Here is a 26,832-nt window from a genome sequence, read left to right on the forward strand (position 1 = left end):
TTTAATCCTTAATCAATTTATAATTTAAAACATCAATCACTATAAAATATATGAAAATATCTCTTTCTTAAAATTTATATAAATATATACTATCTCAAATGATATCATCATCTTTTTCACGGCTAATAGTTGGAAACGAGAAAGCAATGGAAAGCACTGTTTATGAGAACGTTAGCCGGCATTACCGACATCATGACATAATGTGGGCCAATCCCTAACCAACGTGGCTACACCATATCAATACATTAATACCGAATAACGAATCGACAGCGAGTTCATGCAAAACAAGTGATCATATCGGCCTCAAATATAGACAGCACAAAAATAATGCGGTCTTAACATGCGTCGAAGTATGCTTACCGACGAAATAGTTCTGCTGTTCTAATTTCTGCCGCACATGCGCAAAGTGACAAGCTGTTCATTCACTGTGACATTACGTCGAACAGGCATGATCGGCGTGCCTTGTCTTTTCCTCTAGTCCATGGTGTGATTGGTGTGGAGAACGAACTCTTTTTTCCCCGGTCTCTCTTTTTGTGCCTTCCAGACGACGCAATTCATCTTCCTCTTCAGAAGAAAAGATGATGGGAAGTTAGGCTTCGATCACTTGCCCTTGCATCCATGAGAGTAACATGAAGCTCTGAAACGTGGCATAGTAAGGAATCAAGTGCAACCTTGAGCTGCTTGGTACCAACTTGCATGGTGAACATTACTTGGCAAGTCTTGCATCCAGACAAAGCCTACAGGGCATGGAGAAAACGAGGAGTGGGATGAGGCAACCTCGCTCCAAATGTCAAAGCAACCGACCTTGGAAGAAGCAAGAGAAGTCAAAGTTCAACAAAAGGAACATGAGAAGCATAAGGGTTTCCTTCACTTCGCACAGTACCCCCATCACCATCAGTTTCTCTCACAATGTTGTATGCCGATAGCCAAGAATCGTGAAACGAGAGAGGAACCGGTGGAATGGTCCTTCGAATGCTTCATGGCTCTCGTCTCTCCAAGTGAACGGCCTCCTGCCTTCTTTCTGACCTATGGAAGCACGAGAGCCATGTCTCCTTCCTCATAATCCCACCTGCAAAAGAGGAGCATTTGGAGTTACAAGCAGCAGCTGTAATAATAACAGTGACCCATTTCTCTCTCTCTCTCTCTCTCTCTCTCTCTCTCTCATGTAGACGTCACTACTGCTTTCGTCTCTCTTATATAGCCATCACTACTGCTTTCATCTCTTTCACTCCACACTTTCCCTGAGTCCAAAACAAACCACAGAGAAGAAAGTTGGGAGAAACGGCAGAGGCCGGAGGCTTACTTCTACTTCTGAGTGATCTCTTCTTTATCCTCTCTTTCTCTCTCTAGGAGTCTGTTGATGAGAAGAGGATGAACTGGTCCAGCTCCGGTGAGGCCTACGTCCTTTCCACGTCGTCCTTTGCTGGGCTGGAAGGCAGCAGCCGAAAGCGCCATCTTTTGGACTGCGAGGCCAGCTCCCACCACCATGACACCAACCACACCTTCTTCCCCAACACTCCCATTCCGGATTGCCCACCTCCTCTCCTCCCCATGAACAACCTCCCCTTCTGTTGGCCACCACCCACCGTGCCGAAAAACGCGGTGGAACCGGTCCCCGGAGGCCAAATCGTACTAAATCTGTGGGGCCACAGGACCTACTTTCCTCCCGGCGACGGCCTCGAGACAGCCCACCTCTTCGCATTAAGGTCGGTTGGTGCGCGCTCGCCGAGCCACACGCCACCTCGCTGCCAGGCTGACGGGTGCAGTGCCGACCTCTCCGGTGCAAAGTACTACCACCGCCGCCACAAGGTGTGCGAGTTCCACTTCAAGGCCGCCGTCGTCGTCGCCCATGGATTGCACCAGAGGTTCTGCCAGCAATGCAGCAGGTAATATCCGCTTGGTTGCTCTTGTGGGAACAAGAAATCCCTCATGACAGCTCTGCATTTACTCCATTCATTGTATTCCGTCCAAAAGATCTCATCTTTCTTCATCTTCTGTTCCCTTTTATTATTTTGTGTTTCTCTATCTTCTTCTGCTTTCCTTCCTTGTGAATCATAGGAATGTAAGCTAGTAAATCACATTTCTTTTCTGGAGTAAGTGCTGCTCTCTCTCACTCTCTCTCTCTTTCTTCTTTGTTGCTTGCATTTGATGCTTCTTTTCCTCATGTTAGAGAGAGAGAGAGAGAGAGAGAGAGAGAGAGAGAGAGACCGTAGATGCATACTGAGTTCAAGTTTTGGTCGTTTGCTGCTCGATCTTCTCCAAAATGGTGGACAGGTTTCATGTGCTAGCTGAGTTTGACGAGGCCAAAAGAAGCTGCAGGAAGAAGCTGGCCGACCACAACCGCAGGAGGAGGAGGAGGAAGAGGAAGTCTCAACTCCCAACAACAATACCCAAAAGTTCCACAGTCAACTCCATCGAAGAGCTCAGTCATCATGCAGACGTCTAAAGAATCTTGCTCGCTTGCTTTGCGCACGATATCCTCTTCTCGTGCTTCGAATCACCTCCATTAACAGCAACGCCGCGGCTACGTCCCAGTTGAAGGTTGGACAAGCTTTATCTCTTCCAGCAGCTGTCTCTTACTCTGTGTACCGAAGTCAAGAACACTTTGGTGCAGCATCGGAGGAGATGCCGTGACAGCAGCAACAGACCATCTTCTCCCAACAGAACCTTCTTCCACCTTCTCTCACTACTCTCTCTCTCTCTCTCTCTCTCTCTCTCTCTCTCTGTGTGACTTTTGGCGAAAGGTGACCGATGGTGTTAATGATTTCTTCCATTCTAGAGTTCGAGTTTCACGAACGACGTTGTAAGGATCCTTCACAGCATGATTTGTTGAGCATCACGTAGCTGATATAATGGACTCACATGCATCGCCTCTTCGAAAGCCTCAATCCATGCGACTACTTGTGTATTTTGAAACATATTGAATCCATGAAAACAAAATTCCAAATGACATTTCTTGTCTTCTGAATAAAAGCATAAATTATCATAAAGTAGATTCGATTAAAACAAAAAGATAATCGAAATGTAGCGTGAATATCCTTTTCTCCATGAGTTACACCTTTTTGATAGAGCGATGCAATGTGCAGAAGACATCAAGTCGACGTATATATATATATATATATATATATATATATATATATAGTATTCCCGAGAGGAGCTTCTGCTCCTACGTGCCTCTCGTTGGCGGGGGAGGCTGCGCAGCAGCTCTATTAAGGTGGAATCCCTCTCTGTCTCACTCATTTCGATCTCATTGCCTTGTCCTGCTTCTTTTGGTTGGGTTTGGAATGCTTTCGTGCCGAATCGCGTTGATCAACTCGTCAACTCAGTGAAAATGAGATTCGAATTTATTCTTGATGAAAAGAATAAAAGAAAAAATTTTATTGAAGAAACTTTATTGAAGTAGCTTTAGCTTAAATATAGTAACATGTTCATCTCCTATTTATACATAGGAAGGATTAAAGATTTCCTCATATAGTTAAAGAAATCTTGCCCGTAAAATGGTACTCCTGTCAAGGATAAGAATCTTGGATTGATGCAAAACAAACAATTTACGAGTTAGAGACTTCGTGAGTAAGATAAGAGTAGATCGCTAGCAGCCGACGATGGCTACAGTAGAAGAGAAAGCTACAGCAATGGAAAAAAACTATAGCAATACTGTAACAGAGGAAAAAGCCCTCTCCTATTTATATAGATTAGGAGGGAGAAGGATTTTCCTTAATAAAGGATTTCTTTCAACAGAGTAGAAAGATTTCCTCATATAGTTTGGGAAATCTTATCAGCTATAAATTCTAAGTTAATCTGATGTCATCTTAGAAAACTTGGTAGGTTGAGTTAGAGTAGATAACCTAATATATCGGGTTATCATTGTAGAGAGAGAGAGAGAGAGATATATATATATATATATATATATATATATATATATATATATATATATATATATATATATATATATATATATATATATATTTTGATGATTTCCCTATAAAATATCTACATTTTGAATATTTTTCAATCGATATCCTCATTATATTTTTTAAATTTTAAAAATCCTTAAATTGACCTTCAAATTTTTTTTGTTTGTTTGTTATAGTGTTTTGGCCTCATACAATATTTTGGTCACTATAATAAAAATATCATAAAGTTTACTTGAAATCATTGCAAATGATTTAAATAGAGTCATAATCTTAATCAAACTAACTGTAAACCTAAAAATATGACATTATAATAGTCTTTGAGTAATAATAATCACACCATATGATATCATTTATTATATTTTTCAATAATATTTTTAGTATATTAATAATATATTTTAAATTTTATTGAAAAATATTGTAAATGAGCCAAATGAAAATATGAAAAATGGTAAAATAATGAGTAGAAAATTTTGGCAAGACTTTTGGGAGGTACTATAACACCTTACTCCTAGTTCCACTCATATTTTATATGCTTGACTAAAATAGGATGTCATATTTCAATTGTCATTACTATTATCGATAGATAGAAGTGCAACGAAAAATAAATAATCTTAAAATTAAAACATTCAAATATATTAGATAAAATGATAGAGTTTCCCCCATCAATATTGTTTTTGACAATTTTACATTATTATAACATCTAATCAAAGAAAAACACTAATATAACATGTCTAAAATTTATATATATAAAATGCCTACATGTCATCATTCATATCTACGTTGTCATGGGCTTATACATGCTCACTTTCCTATCTAATCACTTGGGTAGAGTACTAGTATCCTTACTTGCAAAAATTTGATTTATAATGAGTAATCACTTAGTAAAATTTTTTTTTATAGTTTTATTTAGTTAAGCATACATTAAGTTATGTATATAATATTTCAAAATCATTTGCATAAGATATTAATTGTAAACCACTCATCCTATGACTTTTTTTAGCAAGCACAACCCTACAACATAATATATGCAAAATAAAGAGGTAAAATTCTATATCAAAAAAATTCAAAATGCTTATATATATACACGTAAGATGCATAGCAAATTCATGAATTTTATGTCTCATATTATAATCTATACGTGTACTCTCACACTATATGTTATCATATATGCACGCATACAAGATATTTTTATTATAATTCATATATTTTTATACTTACAAAATATATACATTTACATTCAACTATTGTCTAACTAATGATATTCATATTATTCGAAGTAATACTTTTAAAAATTTATTATGGATACGATAATGTATACGATCACTATTTTATAGTGAATTAGACTTATACTTACATGATTTAACTCAAAATAAAGATGCTAGTGAAAAATCATATTTCTTAATTATCGAGTGTGCTATAGGGTAATATACCTATCAAATCGGGAGTATAGAGTCATGAGATATCTTAATTAAGAATCATATATCTTAAATTATTAATTTTAATAATTCATGATGATAATTCATAGAAAAAATTCGATAAAATTTCTCATAAAATAAACTATACTTAACCTAAAAATTTATCTAGATTTCACCATAAATATTTTAATAATTCATATTATAATCAAACAAACTAGTTAGTATCAATTAAACCATCATATAATTATGCAAAGAAATTTTTTTTCTTATTCTAGCTAACTAAACAATTTTGAATTATCATGAAACTTCATAAAATTATGAGACATATAAAACTAAATACACACCAAATTTTAGCTTAGAACAAAATTATTTGGAGGTTAAACTATTCTCCTATTTCAACTATCAACACCTATTCTAATTCTAAATCTCAAAACTCTGAGAATCTTTTAAAATATATCAAAAGAAAAGAGCTTAATTATATCCCTAAGGGCCAATTTAGTTTAAATAGAACCCCTTCTCAAAAAATAAAAAAATTTAAGTACCTTAGATTAGGATAGGAATAACTTTATGTACTAATCTCAGATTAAAGTCATAATAGAGGATTTAGAATCATAAAAAAATTCATATAAAGCATATCCAAAAAACAAAAATAAATTCAAAATTTAGGTTAATCAAAAGTTACTAAAAAAAATCAGCCTATAATGTATAAAACTAAAACTCAAGTTATAGCAAGAGAAGAATTGATTTTTTGTTTACCCCAATCTTTCTTTGAGCTTAGGTTTCCTTACTCCATGAGAAAACCTAATAAAATAACTAAAAATAAAGTTGGTAAAGAGAATGATTTTAAAATAAAATATAGGTGTTCAAGAGGTTAAATGTTCAATCTCATGAGGCCTCATTTTAAGTTTTCTTTTTCTTTTAAATTTTTTTTCTTCTTTTACTAATATAATTTTAATATTATGAGTTTAATTAAATTTAATAAAAATGATATTTTTAGTCCCATATATCTCAATGTTTAGTATAACATTTTTTTAATTTATATTTTAATTAAGTTTTTTATTACACCATCCATGCCTAGTTAGTTTATGATCCTTCGCATATATAATATTTAAAATTCATAGTTTCTTATGTTAATCATGGATTCACTTAAAAGTTGATTAAAATTTAAACTGTCATTTACAGTTAGTATATATATACCGTAACTAAACTTGATATACAGGTTTGCTAATCTACTTTAGTTTGTTGTGTTGAACCATGCTATTTATGTATGCTCAACCAACATTTTATAAAACACTAATAATGGTATTTTTGAAAAGTATATTTTTCAATCTTAAAAGCTAAAAATATAAGTATATCATTTATCATATTTATGATGCATAGATATCATAAATCATATGAAGTGAGGATAACATATATATATTATTTGTGTTTCTAGTATCGACGTACTAGTTATAGTTTAAAGTATCTGAGAGTCAAAAATGTCTTTTTAAAAATAACTAAAATATAAATAAAAAAATTATCTTAAAAAAATTACTGAGATGTGATGTCATGCTTTTTGAACCATATATCCAAAATGTTAGTGTGGAGAGATGATTATTTTGAGATAGATGGTGACCACTAAAGGAAAATTTAGTATAACATTCACATTGATTGATGTATAAGAGGTAAGTTTGAGAACATCACAAGGAAAAATCCAGACATTTAATCTTAATCCAATAGTGAGAGAAGAAAAGTCAATTCAGAAGAAGATTCATCAGAAGAACAAAAACAAGTAATCATACATAGGATTTGATGAAATCAATCCTTATAATTTGATTCTTATAGCTAATCCTTGCCATGTTTGTTTGTGTACTCATGTCATATCACAAGATAGATCATAGTGACTCACCCCTCTATGGTTTGAGACATTATTATCACAAGCGCACAGCATTTACATAAAATAAGAAATAATTTTTAGGAAAAATTATATTTCATTAAGTATCAAATTAAAGTAATTATCAAAAAGACGAAGAGGAAGAAGAGAGAGAGAGAGGAGAGAGGAGAGCGGAAGTGTTCTATTTTTTCTCTTCGCTTCCCTTTTTTTCTTCCTTTTGCTTTGCCTCCGCCGCGATCGAAAGGAGTCATTCGAACAATCCAATTCGACACCGTCGCGCGAGAGAAGGGAGACGAAGTCGTCAAGAGCCAACGGAGCGAAGAAGAAGAAGAAGAAGAAGAAAGACGAGGATTTCAGGGGAAGACAAAAGGAAGAGGAGGAGGAGGAGGAGGAGGGAGAATTCGAGCACGCTTTGCGCTCGGAATCGCCGCGCTCTCTTTCGCAGCTTGGAGGTCCCGAAGACCGGCTTCGGCGCCTGCCCTTCCTCGCATTCGCGCCCCCAAGGTTCGATCTTTTCTTCGTCCCTCTGCTTCCCTCTCCCCCGTCTCGCCCGCCGGCTGCAACCAGTGATCCGCCGAGCATGCGTTGGCCCTCCGATCGCAGAGCACGGCGTCAATCTCCGGAGTATCTATAGCGAGCAATTCGTATGCAAAAAAATGTGATCTTTCTTGAGCTTCCGGCCGCGGAATTGGTTGTTCCTCTGGTTGGGTTCAGTTCTTCTAGGGTTTTACTCCAGTATGATCGCGATTCTCTTCCGGTGCGAACCCTTTTGAGTTGGTTCGAGCTTGGGATCTTTGCTCGCGAAGTGGATGTTTGTCGTCCATCCTCGCTCTAGGGTTTTGTGCTCCAGAATTGAGAATTTCGTTTGATCGTTCGAAGATGAGGAGGAGGAGATTGGTTATAGCTCTCGCAATCCGCTGGAAGTGGATCAAGATTTAGGTTCTTTTTGGTTGAGAGAAGAGAGTGAAGAAACGAACGGGAACAGTAATTTTGTATTGGTCTGGTGAATTATATGGCTACGGTGCACTGAGAATGCCGACGCCACAGCCTCTCCGGATCAACCTCGGTGACCTGAAGTTGCAGATAGATAAAAAGCTCGGCCCCGAACGGTCCCAGCGATATTTTGCTTATTTGACTCTGTTATTGTCACAGAGGCTGAGCAAACCAGATTTCAACAGGTACTGCCTACCGATCCTCGGGCACGAGAACATCCATTTGCACAACCAGCTTATTCGCTCGATCCTCAAGAATGCCTTTCAGGCAAAAACTCCTCCACTTGGCCCTGAGAAGGCTACTTTCAAGCCTATTGAAGCTGTTGGAAAGAAATCGTCTCAAGATGAAAGCATGGTTAATCATTTGGCAGCACCGACACCGATGCACAGTGTATGGTCCAATGGGAGTATCTTGTCACCATCTTCTCACAAGGTCAGATCGTGCATTCAAGACCGGAGGATCAAAGACCGGCCTATTCCTCTTGGACAGAATGGAACAGCGGATGCGACTTACCATGAATCCTCGGTGCCCTTGGACAAGAATGTTGCCACAGAGAATGGCACTCTTGGTCCTCGGAATCGCAAGAGACCGATGCAGCATCATCAAGGTGTTCCTTCAGAACAGCCTGCAAAGCGACCACGAGCAGGAGATTTGACACCTCATGCTCAAGCTTTTCTAGAGAGCAAGGATTTGGTTGAGGTTGAAGTCATGAAAGATGCGGAAGAGTTGCGACAAGCTGTTGATTTGTACTCCGGGAGAGGTCCTCTTGAGGCTCCACTTGGCGTTCCTTTCTGTCCTGCAAGTTTGGGTGGGGCACAAAGATCTTTGCCTTTAGGAACTACTTCTAGTAGCGGTAGTCTTACAAGTAACTATTACCATGGAGAATTATGTCATAGCGAGATATTGAAGAAAAGGATGGAGAAAATAGCAGAAGCACATGGCTTGGAGGGAGTCGCATTGGACTGCTCTAACCTATTAAATAATGGCCTAGATGCTTATTTGAAGCGTCTAATTAGGTCATGTGTTGAGTTATTAGGATCAAAGTCAGGTCATGATCATATGAAGCATCCATTCTTCCAGCAGCAAGCTCAGATGACACCAATTAACGGAGTTTGGCCTGGAAATCACATGCATGCGCAGAATAGTTCTGGATCTTCAAACCACATGCAATGGCTGAAAACACACCCAGTATCTGTTCAGGATTTTAGGATTGCAATGGAGCTGAACCCACAGCAACTTGGTGAAGATTGGCCATTGCTACTCGAGAAAATATGCCTCCATTCATATGAAGATTAAGATAGGACAATTTTGGGGTTTTTTGATCCGTCAAATTCTTGTGTGGTGAATCTTTAAGTACCTCAAGGGTTGGTTTTATTTTCCCTTCTTGGCTTCACTCATGGAGCAGTATCATGGACCAAGGCAAAATTATTTTTCTAATATTCCTGATGTGTTCAAATGAACCAAACGTCAGTGCTGGAAGGAAGTTTAGTTTTTCCCTCTTTGGCTCATTGCTGTATGCTTTTAATAAGAAAGGGGTTGTTCCACCAGAACCAGAGAGGTCAAGCTTTTATATGGTTTTCAGCATGCTCAGAGAAAATCAATTTTGCAAAATACTGATGTGTAACTTTTGATATAGGTATATGTAGGTTCTTAGAGGGATTGCTGTGTATGTAACATTACTTTCAGAAGTTGCTTGAGTAGTTATAGTCAGTGGCAGCCTCTTACTGTTTCATGATTGTCCGGAAGAAAACTTTGTGCCATCGAAATATGATACACATCTAAGAAATCGAGTATCTGGAGACATCCTATATGTTTTTTCTTACAGAGTTTAATCTAGATATATTTGAAGCATTATGAGGGATTACAGAGTTGGTCATTTCCCACTCGGTGATGCTCTTTATGTTAAGGTGATCTGGAGGGTTGACGCTTGGTTGAATTTCAAGGAATAAGGTACATCCTCCTAGCGGTCTTCTGGGTCTTACTAAAATTCTGTTCCCTAAATTTTCTTTTGCTGTCTTATGAAAATTCTCTATTCTAAATTTGCTTTGGCTAAGATGTTAGCACCAACTCCTGTAGTGTTGGCATCGAGTTGGTATCTGGTTGCAAAGACTGCTCAAATCTTTGTTAGAACCTTCTTGTCTCGAAGATTTTGTTGCACAATATAACCATTTTAATGGGGAAGGATTTCAACGATTAATGGTAGCATTACTGACCTTGCCATCACTGGAGCTATTAATTTGTATAAAGCAAGAGATCTTTTTTGAAGATTGTGTAAATCTACCAGAGGCTTATAGATTGAGAATTCAAAATTTCATTCACCATGGTGAACCTCATGTTTTGTTAGAACTGTGATTAAATGATACATGCTGCAGACTGTTTAGGAAGAATCACTGGTGATTCTTTTTTAGTTCAAGATTGAGCTTATATTGTAGAACCAATAAGACCAGGAAGGAAAGTTGCAAACTCTGCTGGTCAGCACTACTTATACGCCAAAATAAATTTATATGCTTATAGCAAGATTTTATGTTGATTGAGCATGACATCTTGTTATAACAATTTATATCTTCTATAACAGACCTCTTCTTATCTAAGAAGCAGGGAGATATTTTCTGATCAATTCAATAGATTATGCCGCTGCATCACATCGTGACACTCATGCAGTCCGAGGTACCAAAAAGTGTAAGGATTTTGCTACTTGAACCCCAACAGTAGTCACAATTTTGATTGGATTAGCTCTGTACCTTAATGCTTCATAACACCAAAAATCATGTATGAAATGTTGCAATTGTTGATATGCTACACTTCTAGAGTTCAGTATTTAATTCAGTTAAATGTGCCTTTTTTTATGATCTTTATTCAGTATCTGATGCTAAGTTTGAGTTTAATCTGGAACTACACATGATAGTACTTTCTTATCTAAATACAAAATAAAAATTAACAGAAATTTTCTTCTAAATAATAATTAATGCCACTGCAGCATTTGCAAGAAATAACACACTAAATTACTTTGTGAAATAAATGTTGTTTCTGAATAAAAAAATTACCTCTGTATGTTTCATTTTTTATCAAAAAAAGAAAAAAAAAAAAAAAACTCTGTGTTCATTCTATCTTTTTTACTACCAAATAAGATGCCAACAATTCTACCTTACAATTCTCCTGGAATTCTGATTACTGCAGTAAGCATCAAATATGCAACACTCTGAAATGCCTTTATCTTCCCTGGCAAAGATGCATTGAAATTGCTAAACCATACGGCTTAAGTTTTGGTCTTTGTGCTCATGTGTTTTTGCATTGGAAATATGTTGCCATTAAATTTCAATTTTTTGTTTCTGTGACAAAGCTAGTCCTCAGAAAATTACATAGAGGACAAGGCTTAGGAAAATTGGAAAATTGCTGACTGACATATTTCACATCCGAAATCTCCATACTTTGATCTTCCTTAGATTCCACATTAGCAAATGCCTCATGCATTGACCCGTTCCTTTTCAGCTATGCTACTAGATAAATCTACTGTTACGAATGGATTCAGAGAACTTTCTGAGGAAATTATAAACTTTTCTCCAAGAAGCTTTACTATTCTTTAATTTTAGGAATATCTCCACTTTTATCTGCAATTGTTTCCTCCCTCTTCCTCTTCTTCCTTTTTCTGTTATATCCCTGAATGCCAAGTGTTTTAATCAGCAAATGCTATATCCGAAAGTAGAAAATCCTTCATAGAATTTTCTTTTCTGATTGTCATTGATTTGTAGAGGAAGCATAGTCGATGTGTATGAGCTTTCATTGATTTATACTGTGGCTATAACAAGTTAGAAAGATGAAGAGAGGCCTAAAATAAGTAATAATTACTACCTGATGAAATATTGGTGTGGAGGATGTGGAGAATCTGTATCCTCTTTCGCACTAGAGGTTGTTGCTTGTGAGGGATCTACATCCATCAAAATCATGGATGATTGAGATTGGCATGTGGTCTCAATGGGCTCTGTTGAGATTCATGCAACAACCTAATGAGTGGCTTGATTGCTCCTTCTGCCTACACTTTACGAGTGAATCTGAACTAATAGTTAGAAGGTTGAAGAAACAAATGGAGGACAAGTGATATTTTTTTTATCACTCTTTTCAGTAACATTTCTGAATCTTTGTTGATCATCAAGGCAGCTGCTTTTATATTGTATTAGGTACATTTCACACTGCTTGGTGAATGATTGTAAGAAATACTTATACACCCTGTCTGTCTATGTATTGTTCCTCCACAGTGCCTCACTGTTCTGATTGACTTTAAGCTGCGATTTTTTTTCTCTTTTTTCCTGCTATGAACTAACAAGCAACAATAGATAAGATGTTCCATATTTCTACCTGAAATGAGTTATCACCTTGAAAAGGATGCAATTATGTGTACTGAATTTTGATATTATGCATAACACTGAATGCAGCTTTTAATTGGGACTTGACTTTTTAACATTATGCATGACACAGAATTCATAACCTGATATTTTAATGACTGACTTGAGTGTAGGGATGTTTTTTTCTATCTATGTGTTTTCCTCTTTTCTCTTTTTCTTTGGCGGCTAGGATTTGTGAGGTATGTACTGCATTGGCATTTTTGGGTGTTTTTTGTGTTTGGAATAACTTTCTTCTTTACTTTTTCTCTCATTGGCTTTTGGTTGGTGGGATTTGAGTTTATTCATTTGAATTGTAGAATCTGGCAGATGTGGCGAACATACAACTACACCTAATTTCACTGGCCAAATATCAAGGTATTTGTCAATATTTTATTGCCGGTAGGACAGGATATTATTATATGGGACTTCGAAGTCATGTAAGTACTTGATTATATTCTTAGTCATGGGTCAGAAAAACTCAAGGTTTAAGCAAAAGGCAAGGCCATAAATCATGCTGTAACATAGTTTAAAAGTTGTTGCATATATTGTAGAATATTTTGGTGATGCTCATCATAATTAGTCCCACAGGGTTATATATATTCACTGTCTAGGAGTGATGCCATCAGATAGTTTGTGCCTGTAGAGATGTAGAGCTTTTTATGCAGGAGTTTCCAAAAGGAGGAAATTGGCATAGTCCCAGAAAGCTCTAGGCTTGTGAATTAGAACTCAGAAGTGATGAGGATGAGGATGTATCAATTTTGGTCACTGAATGGAAGTGGAAGAGTGTCACTGTCTGTGCAGTGGGCTCAAATAGATAATGGATGTAAGATGGTGACTTGACCAATGTTAGTGCTCTGATGCATTTAGACAATGGCATCTTTTTTGGCTCAAATCCTAAACAAATACATAGTGCATACAAGGTTTATGTAGATTATAGCATGAGCATCATTGTGTCAAATCATCAGAACCAAGTGGATCTGATGATGGTTGCGGTGGCAAAGCATGGCTCCAAGGCATTGTATTTTTTTTTTCTTTTTTTAATCTTTTTGTGACTGGAATTGATTTGGTTAGCTAATGTTTGTTATTTCTGTCCAAGTCAAGTAGGATCCAGTTGGAATCCTAACATGCATAGATTCAAAACCTAAAGTTGACTCAGTGGTTCCTTTGTAGGTCTAAATCTAATAATGTCAATTAAGAACTGACAATAAAGCTATCAAGCTTCTGTACTGGATCTACTTGAGATCCAATTTTTTTCCATGGTGCTGGTTTAGATTCGTATATCCTCTTTTATGAGCATGAAGGAAGCAGAGTTTAGTTGTGATGTAACAGTTAATAAGATAGATGAGGAATAACAAAGGCTTGAAGAGATACAATTGACAACAGCTTAAAACCCTTCTTCCACCTCAGTTGATGGGAGAGGTTTGTGATAGATATCATATGTACAGGTACACCTGAGTCTTGCAAGACTCTACAGTCATCTCTACTTGTTATGATCTCATGACATAGCCAAGCTTTATTTACCTTTCTCATCTACTGTTTCACTGATAGTTTTCCATTGCATCAGGGAGAATCTTGTTCTTCTGCAGCAGGATGACAGTCGCCATATCGATCCCTTCCTCTGCTTCAGCCTCTTTGGTGTCTCCATCTCAGGTTTGGTCAGAATCTCCCACATAACCTGCACATCTTGGTAGCCACACATTTGCACATCATCATAGAGCTTAAGAATCCCTTTCCCTGTGCAAGAGTAAGAACACAGTCACCATCTGTCCATTTGTAGGGATGCATGGTTTTTACATGATGAATCTGCTGTGTTCATGTTTTACATAGCTTTAGAGAATCGGGAGACAGAGTTCATAATCTCATTCACTCGTTGTGTCTTCTCTTTGCTTTGGTGGTAATTACAGAAGCAGAGAGAGAGAGAGAGAGAGAGAGAGAGAGAGAGAGAGAGGAGATGAGCTTATGGTTACCGTGCTTCCGAGTCTCCACGCGGGAGGAGACGGCGAGCCAAGCTCGCTTGACGGGGAAGACCACCCCCCTCCGCCACCAGGACACCACGGTCTTGGCCTTCATCCTCTGCCGCCGGTTCGCGCAGTCCGACGCCCGCCTCCTTGCTCCCGCCAGTCCTCCTTCCCCGGTGTACCGTTCCGACGAAGAGCACCACCCCCTCCTTCTACGTCCGGTGACGCAAACGGTTGTCGGTGCACAGTTTCTCGTGTCTGAATCCCCCTGTGTTCCGGTCCTCCTCTTTATTCTCTCCTTTTCCTTCTTGGCTTCCGCGGTTGATATAGTCACCCTCAGATCCATGAGAAGTTGCCTTACAAAGTGGGCTTGTTTGTTCTACATTAAATTATTCGGGATTAAATCCCGACTCTCCGAGGGGTGAAAATATCAAACCGACGACGTGAACGCATCCGACCATGTCCGCACCCACTCTTCCAACTCTGCTTCGACACGTGTCGGACACAACCTCTCGTCCCGCGTGACGGACAAAAGCAGCCAAAGGTAATTTTACACGTCATCATAGTATGCTGTGCGCTGCTCTGGATCTGCAGCAAAGCGGTAAAAAAAAGTGGAACAGTTTCAGCGCCGCTGGGAGACGCTGGTCGGGTGCTGATTAGCAAACGTGTCGACTTCCAATTGGATGATTCGTTAGAAGTGTAAAAGGCCAGTGGACGTCACGAGATACACTACCACCCACACGTGCCTGTCGTATTCTCTCCAGAAATTAGATACACGCGTGGAAAACTTACTCCTAGGTGGCGAGCTCCTATTGGACCACAACTCGAGGCATCGTGAACCATCACACCGTTATATATATTGAGGCAGAAGCCGCAGAAGAACCCTAATCTCCGGCCGCCTCTTCCCTAGCTGCGGCGCTCTCTCTCTCTCTCTCTCCCTCTCCGTCTCTAAGATCTCTCCGGTGAGGTTTTCGTGTTTCTCTCTCACTCTCTCTGTTGCTTTTTCGCTTGCCAAACTTTAGACCTGCTTTATCTGAAGAAGGATTCGGCTCTTGACAAAGAGTCAAACAGCAGGCGCCTTGTGATCCATGGCGATATACCTGTCTGCCGCATGGAGCCGATATTAGGTCGCCGGACGAAGATTGCTTGGATTTCTTATTCCTTCAATCCAACGCCACAATACCCGGCCACATATCCACACCAAAAACTTAGATCCTCTTCTCCCCCTTTGTTTTCTTTACTCGTTTTTCATGTAGCTTATAGTTCTTCTAATGCTAGTTTTATATTGCATGTTACTGATTTTGATCGATGGATGAATGGCATTTAATTCAGACAACGGGTGCTTTGTTCTCACATAACAAGCCACCTTTTGCACGGTGCCTACAGAGAGACCAAACACCGTGAGGCTGCCACACGATTGTGGGGTGTGCTTACTCTTGTTAGCCCCCTGCAAATTTAAAGCTGCCACATTTCTCTATCTCAAATATCATCCTTGTTTCTCTTTAACTCCGGTTTTAGATTAATTTTCAGCATCATTGTTATTGTTGTTTCGATCTTCATCATCATCCTCATAGAGTTCGATCATCGTTTCTAAAAATCTTGTTATCAGGATTTCACAGTTAGGAATTGAATTGTGCAAACCAGAACTGGTGGTCTTAATGGTCTTATTGATTAAAGAATACTAGTGGACATTCGAACAGAGTTTTGGACACAACAAATTATGGAATATTGGTGAAGATGTTTAAAATTGCTGGCTTTGAGTATATTTATGAATGATTTATTTTTGATCTTCCATCTCAAATCTTTTTTTAAGATAATTCAATTGCATCTCTTTTATTTATAAAGATATCTTAAAAGTTTGATTTAATCTTTTTTATTTTTTTTGACTCATCAACTTTACCTTTTTTTAAGATGTTCAATTGTAAAATAAATTCAATACATGTCTTTTACTTTGTGACTCTCCTATTTGAATATTTGAAATATTCATCTTGCATATAAATATTTTTATGAGTTCTGTGCTAAGGAGAAAAATAGGCACATAAAATGTCACAGGGAAATCATCAATCTCTTTAAAGGAGTCCAAATGTCTTGACCATCCATGCTAGTGGAGATCAACAATGCTTAGTTATTGCTACAGTATGGTCATTTTTTTGGATTTATAGTTTTGAGGAAGCAACAATTAGAGCAGCAGCAAAATGGCAGACAAGGCTGGAGATTCTCATTGAGGAGGAATTTGATGTTGTCATCCTGTCTCAATGAAACGTCCTGTTCGATACATTTTGAGTGTACTGAGAGACAAAAAGATTGTTTAATTGGTATGTTAATTTTGTGATTGAAGGGGCTTATTTCTGAGGAAAAAAATGGCTTTTGTTATGCAGATTGCAAGTATATTGCCTGTTGTTAGAACAATTAAGCTAAGCTGATGAACTCGTGAAATCAGAACATTATTATTATGATAAGGTAAATTTTTAGTAGCATCATTAACAGAAATAGCAAGTGTAAAGCATCATTAACATAAAGGTTAAATTTAACAAAATATTTCATTTTCATATTCGATCATCCTACAGTTTGACCCGTTTGAACATTCTTTGACTCATTCCCGAGTTGACTCAGTCAATTGGCTCCCTCGTTCCCACCCTTCCCTTCCTCCGTCGGTTGCTGGGTTGATTGGGCAGCTCTGCCGCGGCCCCGACTGACGCTCCTCATCGTCATCGCCGCCTGCTCCTGTGAACTCGGTTCCGGCATCTGCAACGAGATGACGGACTCGAAGGCCCCCGCGAGTGCCAACACCTTGTTCCGCCGCGCCGCCAGCTTGGTGGCCTTCTCCTCTATCACAGCATTGTAAGCCGGCAGCGGCTCGTTCCTCCCGTTCGCTGGCCCCTTTGGCGCCACCCCCTCTTCCTCACCCTTTTCCTTCTCTTGTGCCACTGTCTTGTCTCCTCCCACCTCGCTCTCCCGCTGCAGTTCCATCTTTCCTTCCGTCTCGTGTGAGACCTCGTCGTCGTCCGTCTTGGCTGCTTTTGGCTCTTCGCTCTCTACCTTGGCCTTGCTCTCGTGTGGCTGTTCTACCTCCACTTGTGTGCCCTTTGCCTGGTCTTGTGTTTGGGTTTCATCGTCGACATGTATCACCTTGTCGTCCTCCGATTTGGCCGCAGTGGTGGAGGTCGTGGCAGCGACGTTGGCCTTCCTGACCGGAACTGCTTTCCCGCTTGTTGGAGTCTTGAATGCCTTCCTCAAGCTTGGTTTCGGAGAGATCGCAGCCATGGAAGATCTCCCATCAGTTCTTCTGGTTCTCTCTTTTAAGCTGATTGCTGTCGTCACTGGAGATTTCTCGATTCCTATCGTTCTCTTCTTTGAGCTGATTGCTGTTGTCATTGGAGACTTGGCAGCTCTGGTCCTTGCTCTCTCTTTGGAGCTGATCGATGCAGGAGTTCTTTCGGGCACAGAGGACAGCAAGCGAGCTTTGTTGATGGAGCTTCCAGGCTTGGCAGAGGAGGTAGCCATGGAAGAGGCCTCGGAAGCTTGTTTCTGGCTCCTGGGATACCTGCAGCTGCCGACATGGCAGGAGCTTATGGTGGGCTTCAGATAGTTCGCTATCGTCTTCCCCGGCAGCTTTGAAACGTCCCCTTGGTGGGAGGCTCTGATGCCATTTCCTCCATTGTTGTCCCTCTCTTTCTGATGCACTCCTCTCTTGGCCATCGCCATGAGCTACTCGATACCTGCACGGAAACCACAGAAGGTGGAAGAATGATGAAACAGTTCAAGCTGATCTCGATCAATCAACATCAGACAACAAGTTTCAAGTTAGTGTTACCCGTGCCGGAAGGGGATCAAAGAATTGCTCTCAGGAGATCCACCGAGAGAGAGATGAAGGCTTCTCTTGCTTGCGAGGAAACAGTGGGGAAATAATAGAGAGGGATGAATTGGGTGGTTGGACCGAGTGGGAGTTCGTGGGACAGTTATTGGTCGGTTAACACAGCTACCATGTTCTAATACTGGGGTTGACCAGGTCAAAATCCGGTGTCTGCTTGCTGGAACATGCCATGACAAGCCCAATTTTGGGAAAGAATTAACAGCCAACTTATATGTATATGATATGATTAATTAAAAATACAGGGTTAAAATCTCGGCTTATATATATATATATATATATATAATCTAGAAATAAATATTTTGGAAAGATTTATTAATTGGAAGAATATTAATGGGAACTTGTGAAGCCTGTTCGATGATGGGCCTAACAATCCGAAGCCCAAACTCGGTCCGATTTAGTTAATGGACCTCAGTTTAAAACTACTTCACGGCCCAACCTATAAAAAATAAATAAATGAATAAAAAAATAAATAAATAAATATATATATAGAAAGAGAAAGAGGAGAGATGGGGATCGAACGGCTGTCGATCTCCCCTGCAAACCCTAACGCCGAGAGCGAACTCCCCACCGACCCTTTCGATAAAGCTCGCAACCGTCAAGCTTTCGTCTCCTCGCTCCCCGAATCCATCGTGAGAGATCCCAAGGAAAGCCCTCTGATGCCAGTGGTGGTTTACTGGATGATTTCGGTCTAGGGTTTAGGGAGCGATTGACGTTTGGTTTGATCTGTGTTCTTGGCAGAGGAGGGAGATGGCGGCGGAGGGGCCGAAGGCGGTGGTCCCGGAGTCCGTGCTGAAGAAGAGGAAGAGGGAAGAGCAGTGGGCGCTGGCGAAGAAGCAGGAGCTCGACGCCAGGAAGAAGAAAGCGCGCGAGAACCGGAAGTTAATCTTCGGCAGAGCCCAGCAGTACGCCAAGGAGTACGGATCGCAGGTGGTTACCGCTAGTATGATTCTTAGTGTTAAAAATTTGATTTTTATCTCATTATTGTATCTGGCTCTAATGGTAGGAGAAGGAGTTGATCCGTTTGAAGAGAGAGGCCAGGTTGAAGGGCGGATTCTATGTCAGCCCAGAAGCCAAGCTTCTGTTCATCATCCGCATACGAGGGTACGCCTGCTTTCTCTACTCATCTAAATGTATAGTCTATACGTAATGGATGGGTTTGCTTTGATATTTTAGATGACTGTTGCGTCTTATATTCCTTCTTTGCTATTGATTGTGGTAGTATAAATGCCATGCACCCAAAAACCCGAAAGATCTTGCAGCTCCTACGTCTGCGTCAGGTACAGATGTTAAAATTCATCATCACATGTGTAAATTATTGTAGTGTTTCTTTGTGTTTTATTAAAGAAACACAAATTATTGTAGTGTAAATTACATGATGTTAAAATTCATCATCACATGTCTCCTTGCAAACTGCTGTAGATATTCAATGGCGTGTTTCTGAAGGTGAACAAGGCTACGATGAACATGTTGCAGCGTGTTGAGCCATACGTGACATATGGGTACCCAGTGATGTCATTTTTAGACTATTATTGGAGTCTTTGCTAAGGCTTGTTGAGAGTCTGGTGTGGTTGTTATGCTAATTCTGAATTTGATGGCTTAGGTATCCTAATCTCAAGAGTGTTAGGGAGTTAATTTACAAGCGAGGGTATGGGAAGTTGAACAAGCAGAGAATTCCTTTGACTGACAACTCGATCATCGAGCAGGTATGTATTAGGATGCAGGGCCGGTGTGTGTTTCGTGTTCTTCCAACCTTTTATTCTTAAGTTTACATGGGGTTGTTCTTTGGTTGCAGGGCTTGGGGAAACATGGTATCATCTGCATTGAAGATCTTGTTCACGAGGTTATGACCGTTGGACCACACTTTAAGGAGGCAAATAACTTTTTGTGGCCTTTCAAGTTGAAGGCACCATTGGGTGGCCTGAAGAAAAAGAGGAATCACTATGTCGAGGGAGGTGATGCTGGAAACCGTGAGGATTACATCAATGAGCTTATCAGAAGGATGAATTAGTTATCTGAGGTTCACTTTTATCTCTTTTATTATGAGAGGAAAAAAGTAGTTGAACTTTGATTTTTATTTTAGTTGGAATCAAGAGAATAAAAATTGTGCAATTTTGTTGTTTCAAGTCTAGTTTTGGTGTGTTTAGTTCCCCTTGATGATGATAGTATTCATATTTGTTCTAGTATTTTCGTTACTTCAAATCAGATGTCTATGCCTCGTGTGGTGAATTCTGATGTTTGTCTTTCTCAAATGCTCACGAGTTTGTGGTTTCATTGTATTATTGCATTGATAACAAAGTTGAGCGAACATCTTACAATGTATTCATATTGTTGCACGTAGAATATCTTGTTTTCTGGTTAATTCTTTTTATGATCCTTCACATTTTCAGACGTGAGCACATTTTATATATCCATGCTTATTTAGTCACACGGTAAACTTTCTCTACAATGGGACTATGATTAGTGATGAATGATGAATGATGATACACAACTTGTGAAGGATAGATGCCGGCACTTGTGGACATTGCTACAATTAAATGGATGTGAATTTTGTTCCTAAGACCAGACATACTTTTGCGTGTGGTTCTTAGTGGTCTAACGCAATCTTTCACTCCGGGCTTTGGATCGACATTAACAATGTAAAATTTCATGTAGCTGAGTCCAAATAGTGTTTTGAGTTGTCGTCGTTCAATTTTTATCGGCTATTGATATTGGAATGCAGACCTCCCTGTACCTCTGGGCTGCCTCAAGCAATTGTGGACTGTTGCGTTAATTTCGGTCCGATTCAGGACAGGATGATTGCAGGACACAAGTTAATACAGATTCTGATACCCTCTACCTTGTTTCAGTCAGCCCGATCCTTCAACTGGCTAATGGATCAGGTGAGACTTGTTGCTTTATCCATGACTAGCTAGCTAGCATCTGTGAGTGCTGTTTCTGATCGGTGCTGGTGGTATATCTTCTGCCCCTTCTTGATGTGGTTTTTAGTTTATATCTATCTGATGGGGCTCTGTTGCCTCTGAAACGTAATGTATTGTGTGTTTTGTGCTAGTTTGACTCGTCTTCTTATATTATACATATAATATTGTGTAGCGATATTTGATGCTAAATGATCCATCAAAAACATTATTCTTGCTTGCTTGGGGTTGCATCGGAGTGACTTATGAAGCTATGATGCACATTTATTAGGAAGATAAATCAGAAAGACATTACAGTTTTAAAATATTACAACAGAATAATTTAAGGGTTAGGAACTTTGGTGTATTGAAATAAACGATGAAGGCATTAATTTGATCGTGGTATATCAGACTTGGTGCTGCATCGTAAATGATTTTGATGATATAAACTAAATTTGGATTATTGATGGCAAAGTCCTAACATCAAACATGTCGTCTTCATCGTCTTAAAAAAAAAAAATCTATCGATCTTGTAAATTATCACAAACACTATCATGCAAAATATTCATCATCATTCCAAGCTCAACATGCAGTTGTTACATGATGGTCGAAGTTGAACACCACATCAACATCTCTACCCTCAAAAACCTAGAAAGGTAAGTGGAGACGCAACATTGGGAACTTACCGCATCGCGAGATTTGGATCAAGTCGGGTTGATCAACTCCCATGAAGACGAAAGAAAGCTTAAATAGCCAACATGAACGCCAGTTATTCTTCTGCACAAAGAATCGTTCATACACATTCAACTGGAACAAAGTTGCAGTTGTTTGAAAATAAACCCTAGATGCCAGAAAGACTATGTTCTAAATTCTAAAACTATAGTACATGCACGTCGGATAAACAGCATCACACGTTATCGGAAAAGCCATGCGGGAGCGAGTCTCCCTGTTAGATCACTCGATCTCTTGCACTCCGTGCTTATTCCAAAAGCACAGCACTTCTCATGATGTATCATGGCCATTAACACCCACTGCAATCGGCTGCGATCCGACTGCTTCCACAGAGTTGTCCTAGAGAAAATGGAATAGTGTGTGTGTAAGTCAATGGGGGAATCAAAGTTAATTCTAATGTAAATGTAAATTCCATGATTCCACAAAAGAAATGGCAACAACAAACTTACCCCTTCTTTTGGTTCTGACAAGGCATTTGGAGTAGTCGGAGCTGGATTTTTCGAAAGATCCCTCATTGTTCCCTGCAGATCCGGCAACATGAATCAACATTAATCAAAAAGAGAAGTCGAGTTTATTTCACATGTATAAATAAGCAGAAAAACAATATGAATTTGAACTTTTTTTCTTATTTATTTAACTCTTTTTTTTCAATCTCTGTAGAAAATGGCCAAACAAACCATCATGTGACCTTTATTGGAAAGAAATAGGGCTTATTAGTCATCCTAATATCTTGCAAAGGTATACTGATCTGTTATGTAATTACATACTCGACAAAACCAGCAAAATAAGGAATGCCATATAAAAAGAGGATGGTGCACTTGATATTTTATCATATGTAACTCAATATGTATTGAACATGCATACTAGACAGAACATAAGAACTGACTAGGTTGGGATCAATCTTTTCAAAAGTTCAGTACAGTGATCTAAATTAAGGAATAGGTCAGAATGAATTAGATTTGAAATTAAAAAGAATATAAAATAATCATGAAATCATCTAAATCACTTTTCCAGCTAAGGACCCCCCTGCAATATTCTTGAGAAACAAACAGCACTAGTTCATACTATTAAGACAATTAAAGTATCTACCTTGTTTGCCCACACAAGTCCACATGCATTACATAAGGTCCTTGGTCCATCAGGCCCACGGCGCATCATCGGTGTAGACTTTGCACTGATGCCACAGTGATGGCACCTGTTCAAATTCAAAAGACATCTACATCAGGTCTTGAAGCTTCAGAAAATTTCCAATATTGCATGCATCATATATTGTATATAAATGGACTAATTGAGAAACACTGACAATTCATGATGACTGCTGATTACCATTTTCTCTGATGCTAATCATCAAATAGATATTACATAGGCACCAAATTAAAGATATTCAACTGATAATTTGACATAATTAACATTTAATGTACAGAAATACACCTAGCCTGTCGCCTGAACCAAACATATCAAGCTGATGTTTGTATTAAGAACGAGTAATTGCTGACTGGAGTTCTCGAAAAGTGATTTGTATTAGCATCTGGATTTTGGTGTTAAGCAATTTTCTTCACTTTCAAATTCGACCAACATTTGGACATTTTGACTCTTCTAATTTAAAAATTGGATTCAAAGTACTAAAAACAATTATCTAATTAGAAAATTTCCAGCATATTCTTCTCTCTCTATAACAACTTAAGTTTTTCTTTTAAATAAACTAATTCCACAACTAGCTACCTCCTATATTGTCTCAACTACCAAAATTTCAAACTTGTGAAAAATTCAAGAAAATTGAAATCACTTAAAATAACAAAACAAAATCAATTTGAACTACGAGTATTTAACTAAATGATGTTATAGTGAAACTGCTAGTCGAGACCAAAACTTACGCGGATGCTCCCGGGGTCTTGTTCTCTGGTGAACCCCAATTTTGGTTTGCATCAGTAGTGGTAGCACCACCAGTGGAATCTTCAGCTTTGGATTTGGATGATGTAAATTGACCCCTGTTTCTTTGCATCCTGTAAGAAGTTCAAAGAGAAATTAAAAATCATGGAAAAACTAACATCAAGGAACAGAGAGAAAGATACAATTGTCTATAATTGTAATAAACCACAATCTTGGCAAAACTAATAAGTCACAACAATTGGTAAACATCAGTGGTCTATGATTGCAACCTACACTACTAGGCAAATAGCTTGACATGCAACACTTGTATATGTCACATTCTTACAGTTATATGCAGCAATTACATACATATAACAATGGTCATGCACCCAGTATGTTTCCCCTTACCTATTGCAGGAAGCCAAAGAGCATGTGGCAGAAAAACCTGACTATCATTCAACCTGGTACTTTTAAACAATATTTGTCTTACACCAAAATAAAAACTACTGTATCCAAAATAATTCATCAAGATTCACTGTGTATATCAACCATTCTCAGATCCTTTAGGCTTTATCACCAGTAGTCTCATGCGCTGCCACCCTTTCTTTTCTCTGAAGTTTAAAATAATTGAATAAATAAATTACCATATCTGACTTTGTTGTCACTTCTGTTTACTTTTTCCAACTGAAAACGGCTGATTTAGATACAATACTTTATATTCTGGTGTAAGGCAATTAATGTCTACAAGTTCTAGGTTGAACGACACAAGCAGGTTTGTTCCTTCACCATGCCCAAAGGCTTCAGGCAATAGGCAGGGGGGCATACTAGAGGGTACCTTTAAGTTTCTGAGCTACCTACTTCAAAATTCTTTTTCTATTTTAATAATATGGTTGAAGACATAGTCTATTTTGTTTAAGACATAGACCAACACAATAACATTGGTGCATTTGAGTTAACTAGATTAACATCAACAAACCTATATATTTCACTTTACTAAAAGTACAGGGCAAGTTTGGTACTGTTAAAGTTTTTTTTTTTTTCCATTTATGAGAATAAAAAAACAATATTTATATTTTGCCTGTCATTTTGTTTAATTTTAAAAAAGTTTTTCTATCATCATCAGTAGATAGTTAGTTACTTTTACAATAACAATCAAAAGATATGTTTCTATCAAATAGAAAGTCAAATCTTTTAGTATTATTAACAGAAAAGTGAAAAAACATATCAACTCTTCTAAATACTATAAAAAACAACGTCACCTCTGTTATTATTATTATCAGAAAATTAAAAGCATATTCACTCTCATTATCATTTTTATATTGGGTAGTGAGTAACATAATACATTTGTATAAGAGGGATTTTTATGGTATCCTGTTGATAATTCAAACAAAAAGTTCCCAAACAACCGTCATGTCTCTCGGACAGGACACCACAAACTAATGGAATCCAATTATCATCCTTTATATCCAAGACATAAACAGGGACTTAGATCAAACTTCCTGATTTTTCATCAGCTCCATTAATTACTTCCCTGATCAGGAAGGTTAGATGGAACTGTTCTTTACTTCATTAGGTATCAAATTAAAAGCAAAACCATCCATAGTAAGTACATAATCAGCAAACCTTTGCAAAATCTACTTTCATTTTACTCATGGTTGATTTTTCTGCAAATGAAATTTTCAACAAAGAGTACACTGGCAAAACATGTGAACTTGCCTCAGGCTATTAAGAAACACTTGTAAAACAAAAGCAGTAATGATTTAAGATAATGCAACCTCCTACCTCAGTGCGACCTCCTTCCGAACAGTGTACCGTATTTTCTTTTCAAAATTTCTCTCTTTCCGCTTCTCCCGAAAGCGCATCAAGGATGCAACTCTATGGGGAATATTCACACGCTGTCATGTCACAAAGCAACTCAACTATTAGACACTAAAAATGCCCGCGTAATGAACTAATTGACATGCTGGGAGTCGTAAAAGATACCCTGTTTTGTACAGAAGTTGACGGAAAAGGATTCAGGCCAGTATGCATCTCACGGCCTCCAAGCAACAAGAGCACGGCTTGAACCTACGAAGTTAAACAGACAAGAAACAAAGAGAAACACGAATTTATTCAGCAAGATTCTATCTTTGAGACTGAAGGTAGTCAATCACATACGAGGTAGAAAAAACGTCACCTTTTCTGGGGAGACGGAATCGAAAACATAAACATCGCCTTGGAACGACAGCGTGAGCTGATTCCCGCCCACTTGCGGCGAGATCAGGGTTTGGGCATCACCCAGATGGCTCGGATCAGACGGCCCTTCCGTCTCCATCCCCTCGTGATCCATGGCCCCAACCCCGTCCTCCTCCATACCGTGGCCGACGCTGCCACTGCTGTGATCCGCATCGTGGTACTGCTGCAAGGCCTGCGCGTCGGCGGCAGCGATCAACTCTCCGTTACGGCCACTGGCACCATCGATGTGGGCCGTGAGGGCCGCGGACGGCAGGGCCTGGTGGTCGGCCGCCGTTATATGGATGTGGTGGCCCGGGTGCTCGCTCATCCCTGGATCTCTCTCACGGGCTCGAATCCTCCCCAGCCTTCCAAATTTTGGTGAAAGAGATCAAGAAGACAACCAAAGGACGAGATTTACTGACAACAAAACCACGGATCCCTCAGAAGATTTGGGATCGATCGACCAGTTGGAGCATCGGGCCAGCAACCCACTACCTCCGGAAATGCCAACCATTCAAAAGCTTTCAGAAGGATAAAGGAAGAATCGATCCAAGAAGAACCCTAACTTGCTTCAACCAATCTGAGACCGAGGAAGCCCTAGAACGAGAGGGAGACGACAAAGTTATGTGCGCATACTAACATAGAATCATATGCGGACGGAAGATCCGACGACTCCAGTCCTTCAATAAATCACAATCGTCCATTAAGCTGAGGCAT

The 26,832-nt window shown here is 39.0% G+C and overlaps 6 protein-coding genes across 8 annotated transcripts; 3 read left to right on the forward strand and 3 right to left on the reverse strand.

Moving 5' to 3' along the window:
- Positions 1–1,371: 1,371 nt before the first annotated feature.
- LOC135651368 (squamosa promoter-binding-like protein 10) lies at positions 1,372–2,446 on the forward strand. Its single transcript, XM_065171433.1, has 2 exons — positions 1,372–1,886; positions 2,275–2,446. The coding sequence occupies exons 1-2, from the start codon at positions 1,372–1,374 to the stop codon at positions 2,444–2,446; spliced, it is 687 nt and encodes a 228-aa protein (XP_065027505.1).
- A 4,912-nt stretch (positions 2,447–7,358) lies between these two features.
- Positions 7,359–9,996, forward strand: LOC135651256 (uncharacterized). Its single transcript, XM_065171211.1, has one exon. It carries the CDS (start codon positions 8,235–8,237, stop codon positions 9,489–9,491), a length of 1,257 nt encoding a protein of 418 aa, XP_065027283.1. The 5' UTR covers positions 7,359–8,234; the 3' UTR covers positions 9,492–9,996.
- A 2,509-nt stretch (positions 9,997–12,505) lies between these two features.
- Positions 12,506–15,246, reverse strand: LOC104000157 (uncharacterized). Its single transcript, XM_009422127.3, has 2 exons — positions 14,542–15,246; positions 12,506–14,308 (listed from the first exon to the last, which is right to left on the reverse strand). The coding sequence occupies exons 1-2, from the start codon at positions 14,876–14,878 to the stop codon at positions 14,088–14,090; spliced, it is 558 nt and encodes a 185-aa protein (XP_009420402.3). The 5' UTR covers positions 14,879–15,246; the 3' UTR covers positions 12,506–14,087.
- Positions 15,247–17,145: 1,899 nt separating this feature from the next.
- Positions 17,146–18,241, reverse strand: LOC135651369 (uncharacterized). Its single transcript, XM_065171434.1, has one exon. It carries the CDS (start codon positions 18,235–18,237, stop codon positions 17,146–17,148), a length of 1,092 nt encoding a protein of 363 aa, XP_065027506.1. The 5' UTR covers positions 18,238–18,241.
- A 662-nt stretch (positions 18,242–18,903) lies between these two features.
- On the forward strand, positions 18,904–21,554 carry LOC135651257 (large ribosomal subunit protein uL30y-like). 3 transcript variants are annotated; one of them, XM_065171215.1, is made up of 8 exons: positions 18,904–19,048; positions 19,143–19,333; positions 19,410–19,507; positions 19,626–19,683; positions 19,826–19,905; positions 20,007–20,109; positions 20,199–20,423; positions 21,253–21,554. In XM_065171215.1, exons 1-7 carry the CDS (start codon positions 18,913–18,915, stop codon positions 20,412–20,414), a joined length of 882 nt encoding a protein of 293 aa, XP_065027287.1. In that variant the 5' UTR covers positions 18,904–18,912; the 3' UTR covers positions 20,415–20,423; positions 21,253–21,554. The 3 variants fall into 3 exon arrangements, with proteins under 3 accessions (XP_065027287.1, XP_065027286.1, XP_065027285.1); XM_065171214.1 differs by having other exon boundaries at positions 21,126–21,264; XM_065171213.1 differs by lacking the exon at positions 21,253–21,554 and having other exon boundaries at positions 20,199–20,632.
- A 496-nt stretch (positions 21,555–22,050) lies between these two features.
- Positions 22,051–26,707, reverse strand: LOC135650609 (GATA transcription factor 20-like). Its single transcript, XM_065170090.1, has 7 exons — positions 26,078–26,707; positions 25,885–25,968; positions 25,684–25,796; positions 23,907–24,035; positions 23,122–23,227; positions 22,482–22,553; positions 22,051–22,371 (listed from the first exon to the last, which is right to left on the reverse strand). The coding sequence occupies exons 1-7, from the start codon at positions 26,441–26,443 to the stop codon at positions 22,303–22,305; spliced, it is 939 nt and encodes a 312-aa protein (XP_065026162.1). The 5' UTR covers positions 26,444–26,707; the 3' UTR covers positions 22,051–22,302.
- Between the last annotated feature and the right edge of the window lie 125 nt (positions 26,708–26,832).

Source organism: Musa acuminata, chromosome BXJ3-10 (genome assembly GCF_036884655.1).
Source record: "Musa acuminata AAA Group cultivar baxijiao chromosome BXJ3-10, Cavendish_Baxijiao_AAA, whole genome shotgun sequence".
Taxonomy (NCBI): domain Eukaryota; kingdom Viridiplantae; phylum Streptophyta; class Magnoliopsida; order Zingiberales; family Musaceae; genus Musa; species Musa acuminata.